This window comes from Larus michahellis, chromosome 3 (genome assembly GCF_964199755.1).
Source record: "Larus michahellis chromosome 3, bLarMic1.1, whole genome shotgun sequence".
NCBI lineage: Eukaryota > Metazoa > Chordata > Aves > Charadriiformes > Laridae > Larus > Larus michahellis.
Genome location: NC_133898.1, coordinates 107,662,940 through 107,676,359, shown reverse-complemented (window position 1 = coordinate 107,676,359; position 13,420 = coordinate 107,662,940). Strand labels below are relative to the sequence as shown.

Here is a 13,420-nt window from a genome sequence, read left to right as displayed (position 1 = left end):
TTTTTTTCCTGAAAATTTGTGTTTTCATAAACTATTTAATTTCAAAATTTAAAAAATGGTTATGTAACGTTTTTTACATGAGGTCATTTTTAGAAGAGGTCATTTCAATCACTCAGAAGAAAGCTAAGATCAAACTTTGATCTCAGGGGCACACGTAAGTGACTTGAAATGTATAACATAAAAAAAACAACCCTATGTAAGGTTTTACTTTTGTAAAACAGTATGGAATAGAATAATATCTTTACATTTGTGTTGCTTAGATTTTATAATTAGACTGTTATAGTTTGTACTTTCATCAATTCAGTAAATCAACAATGAGGCACCTAAGTGATCTTACATTTGAATTGCAGCAAGGAGCTTGCAAGAAAGATTAGTCCATCACCCTAGGTTCCTAAATCCAGATGATCTACCTGACTAAAGGAACTGCTTATTAATAAGACAATTAGCTGGATAATAATGACAGTTGTTGCCCTTGTTTCATACTCATTAGCTGCAGCTTCTCTTTCCAAAAACAGAGAGGGTTGAGATGATAATCCTAAACTGGAAATAATAATTTTTCACCCAACATGAGGCCAAAGTACGCAGGAAGGCCAGTGGTAAAGAACAATAAGATACTGGCAGTTCTGTTCAAGTGTCCTAAGCTTTCAGACAGGAATTTTTGCTCATGGGGAAATTCTCATAATTACAGCAGTGGGAAGAAACTGTCAGTAACACTACTGTCTACTCATGTAAAACTTGGAAAAGAGGAAACGATTCACTGCAAACCAACAGTAGTCTTTTTGTGAAAAGCAGAGGAAATGGGAAAACTTTTGGAACAAATCCCAGCTAAAATTCAGTAAATCCAACTGCGCATACAAATAATGGCAAATTATGCCATTAATGGCAAAAAATGGCAAATCAATGCACAATCCTAAATCTGTTTTCTTTTAGAAACACTACATAGAATTTAATCAAATTCTATGGAGTTGAGCATAGTTCAAGGCCCTGAATCTTGCCCGCTCTTCTGTCAGAAATGATAGCCACACAGAATTCTGCTTTCAGTGAAAGAAATGGTCTTGGATTCAAATGCAGCGGAAGTTAACATTAAGTTAAGATCTCAGTCTACATAATATTCACTCTCAAAAAGACAAATCCTTAGTGAGAATTTTTCAGCCCTCATTTCCATCTTAGCACAGAAATGCAGGAAAGTAACTAATTTTTCATCTTAGGGAAATGGAGGATACAAATAAAAGGCAAGTGTTGAGGAACTAACAGGGAACTACATTTTTAATCTGGAGCAGTGAATCAGGGACAGGTGAGTGAAAGGACTTTAGAAAGTTAAAATCCAGCTACAGAGTATACCACAAATCTCTGAATGGTCTTCAGACTTTAAAAAGTCTTAAACTAGTTCTGCATGTTTCTGAAACACACAGGAGTCTGTTGTGAGGCAGAACATTCTGTTGAGTGCCCCAATGGAGCCAGGCACTTTCCTACCGATATCTGTCACTATTCCTGGATGAACCCTTCCACTGCCTCATTACAATGGACTCCAAGGCTTATTCTCCAGATAAGTGACGCTTTTGATTCTATTATATCCTGCACGAGACTGAGGAACCATGAAATTGCCACAGAGAGCTAGATAAACTGCTCCTAAAAAAGTAGATGTCTGGATAAGGATCGAGAGCAACTTCACGCTATCTCAGACAGGCAACCATCAGTGCAAGGAACTTGGTTAAAGCACTCAGTCCTGAGGAGAGTACAGAGAACAGTTCTACACAGTGGTAAAGTTCCTTACACATCACAACCCCGGGACACTCTCTGGGGAAATGGCTGAATGGTTATCATGAATATAGACACCCATCCTCAGGCACCGTGAGAAGAAATGAGTTTTGAGAGTTCTAGCCGGTACTGTGAAGGGAAGGCGTGTTTTCTTCTGAGCTGTGGGGGAACTTACTGAGAAAACAAGGGAGGACAAGTATTTGAACAGGAAGCACAGACACTGCCTTCTTTGCTGCAGCCTTTGTTTTGAGATATGAAGACTGTTTGAAGTGTTTTATCATCTTTCTAAGAATTTTGGACACACACATAAAATGGCAACGTCTTTAAAAGGTAACCAGTGACACAGCTACTGGCAAAGAGAAATCGTGAAAGTAATTTTTTCATTGACATCTACATGAAACAAGTAAGACATAAGTAAAATTATTGTACAAGTTAAATTCACAGGAGTTAAGAGTGACCACTGTGGAAGTAAAGCATAGTGCTGAGTACGCTGTGGTCTCCAGAGACCACATACAGACCACAGAGTAGTCAGCATTATGCAGTACTCAGAGCACCACAAAACATTTGTATATGACTTGTATGATAAAATGTGGAGGGACTGGTTTTGTTTTTCCAGTAGCTAGGGAAAGTGTGACTACGTTCAAGGAATAAGGATTAAACATTCGCAAGGAAGCCCTTGTGACACAAGTGAGAGTAACTTCAGTTCTCCACAAGATGAGTGAAAATAGCCACTGTTAAAATTCCTCTTGTGTCAGGACTGTGATAGGGGAGGGGTTAGACACTGCAGGCAGACTGCCTGTTTGTTATTCAGAGGTTGTACTGCGTTGTTCCTTATTTAAAGTTGCAGTCTGTTACTTTTACCAGACAGCTCTGTTTTGCTTTTACTGCCTGTCACTGTGTGGCATCAATAAGATTTCATTCTAATTTGAATGTCAATTTAACGTTAAATACTACTGACATGACAGCACAAAGCACTGGCATCTTTATACCAGAATGGCCAAATCTTCTAACTGAGCAATGAACAGGAAATGTAGGTCCAGCTGTGTGAATGCCTATGGCTACATCTTCTCTTCCCCACAAAAACTAGATGTATCTCAGGGAGAAAAGTTATAACTAGACAGTGGAAAAAAAAAATCCCCAAATTATAAAACTGAAATTATGAAAGAAGAACGGACATTTTCTCAACCGAAAAAAAGTAACCATCACAAGAGTCAGTTGCGGCTATGACATGTATAAACTTATATTTTTACATGCAGATGTCTATTGATGTCCTCTACTATTAGGGAATTAAAGCCATCTTAAAAGTCCTTTTTTGTTCCCTGGATTTTACAAACACTTCCCATTGGGGAGGGATGCAAAGAAAAACTTTGCTATTTCAGCAAGCTCTGTTTGAGATGAGTACGAAATAACATAAAAGAAAATTTGTAGGACTTTGGCTTCATTCTTAAAACTAAAATAATCCACTAACTTCTCATATTGGAATATCCTCTTACTTCCTATGTCGTCGTGTAACCCCAGCTGGCAGCTAGGACCATGCAGCTGCTTGCGCAGCTCTCCCCCTTCCGCCAAGAAGGGCAGGGAGAAGGAGAAAAGGAGAGGAAAGGGAAAGAGAAAAAACCTCATGTGTTGAGATAAAGACGGTTTAATAGAACAATAACAGAAAAGAAAATTATTAATAATTATTATTATTATTAATAATAAAAACAGCAACAACAACAATAATAATAATAATAACACCAGTCACTCTCACCACCTGGTGGACTGTATCTTTCCAAGCACTGATCACAGATTCCTGTCCCCTAGCCAACCCCCATTTATATACTGAGCATGTCATCTATGGTACAGAATACTACACTGGCCATTCCATCGTTCTGTCTATGCTCCTTCCAGCTTCTATGGGAAGCTGAAGAGAGTCCTTGAAAAGTATAAACATTGCCTAGCAACGAATAAAATACTATGCGTTATTAACATTCCTTTCACAGCAATCACTAGAAAGGAAATTAACTCTTTCCCAGCTGAAACCAGGACACATTTGTATATAAAAGACAATTAAGACGGAATAATCTATTGAAACCTGAGATCATCCTCAGGTAAAAAAATTAGTCCTATGAAGCTTATGTTGTCATTTCCTCAGCACTGAGTTATGAATGTTCACAGTCATTCCCTCTGACACCAGTGTAGAGGTACTATATGTGGAACCAGACACTTATTCATCCTAACACATTTTCACCCTACCTTTAAGGAAGTGGCTTTATATCAACTTGTTTTACACAAAGTACACAAGTGTTCTTCTTTATTCCTCTTGGTTTTTTCTCCCCTGGTAAACTCAGATTCAGCTATCGCTCAAATTACAGTTTCATTGACTCATTCATATATACTTACCCCACTGATCTCAGGCTAAAATATTAACAAAATGTTACTGTCTCCATTTTTCTGAAGCAATTTCCTCAAATATAATCCCTATAATTTTAGTCCTCAGTCAAAATATTCCTTAGCTTCTCAAAACAGTTAAATTGAGAAAAAGTACAGATTTTTTCATGACCCTTTCCAGTGGAAAGTTCTTTCTACCCATTCTGCTAAATCTGCTTCCTTGAAACCGTCTTGTAGTTACAGATCAAAGAATAAAATGACTATAATTTCTAGCTTCCACTCAGTATTGTTCTTACCCTGAAGCAATTTCCTGTACAGCAGATTTCAATAGAACTTGAATCCCTTATAGATTTCCTTTTAATATCTGCTTATATTCTGATTTCTACAATTTACACAAACCACTCAGATTCTGAGTGTATAGAATTTTGTTTTATTATGTCAGTAATGAGATCCTGAAAACAGAAATAAAATTTTCTTTATCCACACTTGTGTTCTCATGGATCACTAGCTTTTTCTTCTGTCATATTTGTAAATTTAACATCATCTACGGAATTCTCAATGTTAAAAAAGATGGAAGGGCACAGAACTGAAATAGTAACCTTTTAAGTTAGTCTCTATAATAGTATATTGCAATGGTTCTAAAATTCAAGCTTCAAAGCTGCACTAATCTTAATTTCAATAGCATTAATGGGAAGAAAAGTACTAAAAAGACCAACAATTAAGGGCAGTTGAGGTATCCCTTGTGGGCAGCAAGAACTCATCAATGAGATAGGGAACAACCAAAACTGATTTACCACTAGATTTATTACACCATCATTTCTAGCTATTTCTAACAGTCTTATGATATTCATTATTCAATTTCATTCACTCCAGCATACATATTTCTCCTTTGCTTTCAGTGAGATCACATTTTAACACTCTTTTATCTTTTTTCTTTGTTTTAGTAATTTTAAAGTATCTGGTATTAGATTTCAATCTGAAAAATGAATAAATAAATTGCAAAGTAATCTTTCAGGGAAGTTAATTCCAGCTGTAAACTACAACTTGGTTAATCCAAACAGATAATTATCATTTTGTGTTTGATATGTTTACCAAATGCAGAATGGACACATTTGTTTAGTAACTGCATTGGAACTGCACCAAAAACTCCGATCCCATCAAATAATGACTTTAAATTTCTGCTATATCTAATTTTTAAAATATTGCTAGGATTTAACTCCTTCAGAAAAAAAACCAAACAGTTAGCACTGCATCCAATTTTCTAAGCATTGCAAAAGAATGCATCTTCTCCTCATATCGATTTATAAATGATGAAAAATCCCACACTGAGATGTTTGGAAATAACATACAACATATTTTCTTGTTACAGTTTACAGAAGTCACCTGGTTAGAAGGTCACTATCTCAAAGTGTATTGTCTTGAATTTGGACTCCTAAAAATACATGTGAAAAGTAAGGAATTAGACTGTATTTACAAATGAGGACTGCCTCATGTGAGAGCAGGCAGGAGGAAAAGTCATAACAGATAAACATTTCAACCTGAACTGACGCAAATTTATCCTATGATATACTAAAAAAAGAACAACATTATGAAGACATAGGAAAGTAAGTTTTGCCTCTGTACACAGTATTGTTAAGATTATTGTTAGAAGACTGAGTCAAATTCTGTCTACACACTTCAGAAAATGTGAAAATACTTGGAAGTATTGAAAACAGAGATTCAAAACTAATTGAACAGCTAGGAAAAAAGCCTTAAGTCACAAATTATATGTTAAGTTACATAGAAAAATCTGGTACGGGAGAGTAAATCTTATGAGAATTGCAAATGGAAGTGTAATAAAATCAAGCTATTGGATGCAGAAATTAAGCAAAATTCCATCTTTAAATAAAATACTATTTCTAAATGGTTGGTAGAACTTATCACTGTAGCAGGATTTGAAGGGAACTGGTTCAGGTCCCTTGAAATCAGAGCCCTTAAAATAAGATTATTTTCAAAACAAATGTTTTGTTCCTATTTTCAAAGAAAAAATTCTGCAGTCTCTCTGGGCAAGTCAGAGTAGATTTGCCTAGTAATCCTTTCTGCATTTTGAAACATAAAATGATATACATAAAAAAATACTATCTAGACTTAAAAAAAAAAAAAAAGAAAAAATAAAAAAGAAGAAATCACAAATACATCTCATCTAGCCAAAGAAACCTTCCTTTCCTTTATGGTTCTCTAAGAAAAAAACGCTAAAGGTAGGATGATAAGATTTCAGATTTACCAGGAACAGCAGAAAGACAGAAGGGAAAGTGAACGATTTCTGCTTACTCCACAGCTGGTTCCAATCCAAAGGGAAACCAGCAGAAGGACTAGAAAGAGTATGACTCTATTTCTGTGACATAGTATGATTTGGTGCTCTGGTCTGCAGGATTCAACAGGAGCTCATGGAAGCTGATGTTAAAGGCAATAAGTTGGAGGCAAACTTATTTCAAGGAATATAAATTTGAGATTCCTTGGAGATTTGGAGATTCCTTGAAACCTGGGCAAAGTATCTGTTCATGTATGTTGGGAACAAACTAGTTATCCTCAAAATTATCCCCCCTAAAAGACTCATTCTTTTGCCAGCTAAATTACTCAAATTAATTACATGCAAACTGTGGGACAAGTGCATTGTTCATCAAAACTTGTTCACTCAGCATACTCTACTCTGATCTGACAAGCAGTTGGGACAGATAAGAGTGTGCAACCAGGCACACTGTATTTTTTTTATTCTTATTTGTACTCTTTATTTTTCCTAATTTGACTGCAGGGATTGAATGTTCCATTTTTAAAACCTGGCTCTGAATAAGTTTTCTGCTGCAGTATAACACTAACATGCTATTATGTGTTATTCAACCCACATATGTCACAATTCACTCTTTTTTAAACCTCACTGCTAAATCTTCAAAATAATAATGCTTTCTAAATTTATAAAGTTACAATTTTCGTTTTAGTAATGGTCTTACTAATTACTAACACCTATCCAGCCATGTAGGCAATTAAAATTAAGCCTGCTCATCACAGTACATTCTAGGAAATTATCTTCACCATTTCATGAGAAATCACTGCAGCTGAGAAATACATATTTCCCCACAGAACAGTCAATCCGACCACATTTGCGACCTACTTACTTGTGTAAGTGAGCTGAAATCCTTGGTCAGTATCAGATCCATTGGTATTAAACTCTATCCACAAATGGTTAGAGGTGCTATTAAGGATAACTCCCATCATGTCATTTTTGGTGAAGGCTCCCAGAGAGCGTGAAGAGCTGTCTTTTCCATCATACACCTTGTAGAAGTAAAATAATAGTATGAAATTGGACATTAAGTCTAAGTATTTGAAAAACATTAGTTTATCTTTATACAATACTTCCAAATTTAGCTATGTATGGCCAATAGTTTCTCCAAAAAGTTAACGTTTCCATTTTGTGAGGCATATATCAGTTGGTTATGCAGTTTAGTGAAATATAAAATATTCTGTCACCCTTAAGGTGCTTTATAGTCTTCTTTCCTTTTCAGTATTGTGAGCTCATCTTGAATGAAATTAATATTTATACATCACTTTTATCTTTTGAGGTTTCATAAGCTCAGATTAACTTTCGCAATTATTCACAAAGGCTAACAGAAGTATACTTTCTGAAATCACCATTGAAGTAAGGCTGTAAGAGGTAAACCCCATTCTACTCTATTCTCTCCTGTCTGGAGATATCAACAGCAGAACTGAGGTATTAAAGTCGATCTGTCACTTTTTATTTCATACTCTGAGCCTGCAGTATTTTTTGATTTACTCTAGGTTTTAACAAAGAAAGATAGGTCTTCAAAAATATATGTGAGTCTATTTCCAAACTAAGTGTAGTGAGGTTTTTATTTACCATGTTACTTTATTGAAAATTTCAAAGGAAGACAAAATCAACAGTACTAACCTCTGTGATTTTTCATCCTAGAATTAATAAGAACGTCCTTTTGATTGTTCACCAATACAGGACAAGTACAAAGAGTTAGTATTGGCTAGAGGGTGAAAAATTATTTTTGCTTATCGTAAAGCCTTGAAAGCCATCAAGTGCCAAAATAGTCTTCTATGGGTTTTTTTGGTCTCAAGATTAATTAAAAAAAAAGCTATTTTTTTCTTTACATTAAATAAATTATCTGTACTTTCTCATGGAAAAATAGGCAAATTTGGAGTGTGTTTCATACTTTGAAAACGTATACCATACGTCATGTGAATGTTTATACAAAAGCAAGTAATGAATCTGAGCAGCTGGTTTCTAATATGAAGTAAAAGATAATTACCCTGATCTCATACGTCCTAGAGTGACTGTAGATAAATAGTTCAAAAGCTACAATTTCAGTAAATATCTTTAATAAAAAAAAAAATATCTCTAAGGATCTTCACCTCTCCATTCTCAGACCTTGTGGTACAGTGAGGATTTATAGTGATTCCAGCCAAAAGTAGGCAGTGACCCATTTAACAATCTAAATTGCTACATTTGAGTCACAGAAACTACTTCCTGTTTGAATGTACAGTTAGATCTACTAATGAAATTTAGAAGTGCATCTTCTGAGAGGACAGGCCATGGAATACATTTATGGATGATGACAAACAGTTAAAAGCAGAGCTGTTTTCTCAGTGATGAAAATACCAGCATACTATCAATATTCGTGAATGTCCTGAAAGTACCTCATTCATCTCAAGTACCAACATTAAAAAAAGAAAATAATAAAAACAACATGCATAAATATTTTTTAAGATAAAAGCATAAATACAGTTTAATAATCATATACAGATATAAATAATGACCTTCCCTAAAAGAAGATTTTGAAAATAACATATTATGCTATCCATTAGTAGAACAATAATCAATTATATTTAAGATTCGTGTGAGCACTAACACATACTTAATGTCTACCTCTTGGCAGAAATATGACTTTAAGCTGTGCTGAGTATCTGAAAAAAATGCCTCCAAGTTTCTACCATTGTCCTGGGCCAGAACTACAGATCACTTTCATGGACTGATTACACTTTATTTTACAGAGCTGGAAATCTCTTGTACAAAATAAATAAGCATTCGTTCACCATAAGATTTATTTTTTAATAACATTCTGCTCATACATATTATGAAAAAAGCACAGATACATTTTACTTGGTTTGAGAGATATTACTTTGAATGGAACTATCTACTTTTAATTGTCATTAACAAAAAATGCTATGTTAAAATAAAAGTGATTTTTATTCTTATTTAAAAGCAAAAAATAACAGCTAATTACTACAGTTGTCGCTTAGACATCCTGTTCCAACAGTATTCTACTTCACTGACTTTTACAGATACTCTTGCTACCTGAGGATCAGCAAGTTAAATAATAGTATCTCTCAAGATGAATCCAGACACAAATGAAAACATTGGTTTATGAAATAAAAATGAGATAAGAAGGATCACGTAATAAAAAGAAAAAAGCTGTAAAAAAAGCCGTGACAATTTTTAACAGGTGACACTTGTCCACCTATTGTTAACATTACAGACGTAACTAGGTACATGTCTACTCTAGTAATTGAAACCATGTTAGTGAACAAATATAAACATTGAATTTCCATTGCCTATACTGATAACTTCTTTGAACCATCCTGGGAAAGAAAATGCATCTTCCCTAACAATTCTTGGTTGTGGGTGGGCCACAGACCCATTGACAATAGGCAGCTTGTGTAAACGTTGTGTTCTGTCATATGTGACTGCCTCCAGAGCAAGAGAACGTTTAATACACTAGTGTAGGCATTGTAGCTATTAACTAATATAAACTGCATACATTTAACTTACTTAGGAGAACCCTAAATAATAATAATTCACATGCTACAATTACTAAGCATTATTTTCTCTGTCATGAAGAAATAAGGAAGGTCTATTTGGTCAAACAGATGAATGACATGAAACTACATTCTGGTTTTCCTCTTACTTCTAACAAACTTATGGTGATTGCATTATAAAGATTTCACCATAAGTAGAAATTTCAAGTGACACTTAAAGAGAGATGTTAGTGAGTGAGAAAGCATAAGCTTTAAAATAAACAGATAATCCAAGTACTCAGTTTTGCCATATGCCTCAAAATGGTATTCTGTTTCTGTTTCTTTACTTGAATTCAGACTTCCTTCTCACTAATTCTAATTCAAACTTTGCCACAGCTATAGAAAGCTTTCTCCGTGACTTACAGTCATTAACCTGCATGTATTCTCCTTGAAATCATTAGCTTTGACCCTTCCTCATGTGCACTGTCTTACTGATGTCAGAAATAGCCTTGCAAAGTATTTGTAATTCCCTATGCACCACAGCCTCAATATTCCCCCTTGTGCCAACAGTAAACCTAGTTGAATATATACAGCTGAAGGTCGTTCATATTTTCAAAGCAAGTAAACAGTGCCAGAGTAGGAATCCATTCACCACCACTACACTGCCTACGTAGTATTTATTGTCAGTTCATCCCTGGCACACATTTAATGCAGACCTACTAACACCCTCACAAATCTTTCCTGAGAAAGCATTAATCCAGGAGCTGCATAGGCCAGGGCCTGAGAGACAGTTTGAGTGAGCCACCGTGTTTTGTAAAATTGTAGAGTTTAACGTTATGGATGTAAGTCAACCTAACGTTTGTGAGGAACTAAAAGGGAAGTGCTTTACTGCTGGGATTAAAATATGCAGGTGAGATAAAAGGACAGTGCTACGATTATTCATGAGGCGAAATGCTCTAGTAACGGTGCTAATGTATCTGCACCTGCTGTGGGTATGTGAAAACAGACTCACCTGAAGGAGAAGGCTTGATTTTCTTAAACTCCAGTTCCTCGTTCTGACAGTAAAAAGAAATTACTTACAACTAAACTTGGCAATTTTCCTTAATTGCAGAGATCTTTATGGCATAAAATCATCCCAAAGGGAAATGCTTTTAAAATATTGCTTTGATAGTTTGAGAGATAATTCCTGTATAGTTTCCTGACATTGCTATGCATATTCCTATATATATTCCCAAATATTTTCATTCAGTCTTCATGGAATTCCTAGTGATCCTACCTCAAACAAATAGTGATATTGTACAGTTCATAAGACATTTGTGGTGGGTTGATCTTGGTGTTACCAGGATTGCTTCTCACACCTTTTTTTCCTCATTACTGTTTCTCACAGAGTGCTGCACAGCATTTTTTACCCTTTCTTAAATACGCTTTCTACAAGATGGCTGCGGGGCTCAGCCGGGCCCTGCGGGGGGTGGGTCGGAGCCGGCTGGAACCGGCTGTGTCCGGCCCGAGGCAGCCCCCGCCTCTCCTCACAGAGGCCGCCCTGCAGCCCCCTCTGCTGGTGCCTGGGCACTGGCACCCAATGTAACTTTACATATATACATATTTTCTTTAAAACCACTTTGGTTTTAATGCCCTATATTTCAGCATGAGGTTTATAAATATTCTAAGCCTTAGTGCATCCCTTGCAAGCTGCCTGTAAGGCAGTCTTGGGGCTTTCTTCCACGCAGACACAAGATAGAAGGCTGATGTTCATAACATATTTTGCTCATATTTAGGGTACAGACAGGAAAGAAAGCAAACTTCAGAAATCCACAGCCCTGCCAAAGCTGTGGGAAGGGTGAGCCTCTGGAGAGTGTCTTAATTTCCCAACTGCACAGATTGTAGATCTGGTGAGAGCACAGGAAAATTTATTTCTGTTCCACATGCTCAGATCTCCTTCCCATGCAAAACAGGACAGGAAAGGGAAGAGGGAGAAAAGAGTAGATAGTATATATTTGCTTAAAGTAAGCTATAACCGAAGCACGCAACCACAGTTAAGGAACAAATCTAAATCATTTTGGGGAAGTAAAATAAAAAAAAAATAAAATAACATAACAAAATAAATAGTAGTATCCACTAATTTAACCCATTACCAAAATTCAAAGACAACATGTCAGTAGCAGATGGAAGAGACAGCGAAGTGTGGTCTAACTTAACGCAACATCTGTGGATGTTGGGGAAGCATAAGGGCCAAGTTTGCATATTTTACCCAAATAAAATCACCTATCACTATTATCAGAGAAAGCACACTGAGCTTGATGGACCACTTGGTTCAACTCGGCAAAGTAACTCTTATGTTTCTAAGATAACTGGCATTGTTTTGGAAAACAAAAATTCTTCATGCTGGCTTCCTATGTGAGGTTCCTGAACTGTTCCCTGCTTTCATCTAGCAGATAGTAAATCACCACAAAGTGTCTTTCCAGTGGTAAGCAGGCAGTCAGTATCATCTCATGATGCATGGCAAGGCTGGAAAGAACGTTCTTTGAGTCTAGAAGAATATCTCCTATAGATTAACTAAAGAAATCAGAAGCTGTGTGGACAAGTTTAGAAAACTTGAATAATAGAGATACTTTAGCCACTGATATAAACAAAGCTGGGACACAACCCCAAACATTAATATTCAGTTGTACACTCTGATCAACCTCCGGCACATTTTCAGTCAAGATTTTGGCCTGCTCCTTTTGGCAGTCTTCCAGAGGATGCTTGGGTAAAGTGTTGGAGCTAGAACAAGGGCTGATTCCAATGGATATATGTATAAGGACATCCTGGCATGGGAGCAGAGAGGAAGTAGACTTTATTTTTTATAAATACATGTTATGGGGAGGCTGTGGGGAAGAGAATTTAATTATATAACTGGAAGTTGTGCCGTGCCAGTTGCCCCAGAACCAGAGAACAAGCCTTGCAGTACAGACATCACCACAATTTTGCCTTTGCTTCCCATGGATCCTCAGGAGTATTGTGATAACAGATCTATGAAAGAAGAAAGTATCTAACATTGCTCAGAACAGCTTTCTCTCAGGCAAATCCTTCTTATATCTCCAGGGAATATCTCTAAGTACGCTTGACATTATTCATGACATGTTCTGAAGCATAATTGAGTTTCTTGAATGTTTGTTTAGGGCTTCCTAAGATTTTCTTTTGTTCAGGTAGTTTATTAAATTATTTATAAACTTGATATGTGCAAAGCTTTTGGGAGGCTTATGTACCGTATCCAAGCAGCTCAGTGGGCAATTAAGTTCCTCCCTGTCTGCTGCATCTGTTCAGTGCAAAAATACTTTGGGGAATCTGCACTGTCAGACCACAGACCACGGAAGATGGGAGCAAAGGACAATATAGACCACATATTTTGCCCACCTACTCAATTCTCTTTGATCTAAACAGGAAACCATAGGCCAAGGTCTTGCAGTGTTTCAAACATGGTGGACACACAAGCACGGAGGCAATTATTATTGATTTT

The 13,420-nt window shown here is 36.2% G+C and overlaps 1 protein-coding gene across 1 annotated transcript in view; it reads right to left on the bottom strand.

The window, feature by feature from the left end:
* Positions 1-13,420, bottom strand: part of CSMD1 (CUB and Sushi multiple domains 1) — a 1,197,588-nt gene that overhangs the window by 234,328 nt on the left and 949,840 nt on the right. Inside the window, exon 23 of the mRNA XM_074581652.1 lies at positions 7,281-7,437. Within this exon, the coding sequence (XP_074437753.1) occupies positions 7,281-7,437 (157 nt within the window). The remainder of the gene's footprint in view (positions 1-7,280; positions 7,438-13,420) is intronic.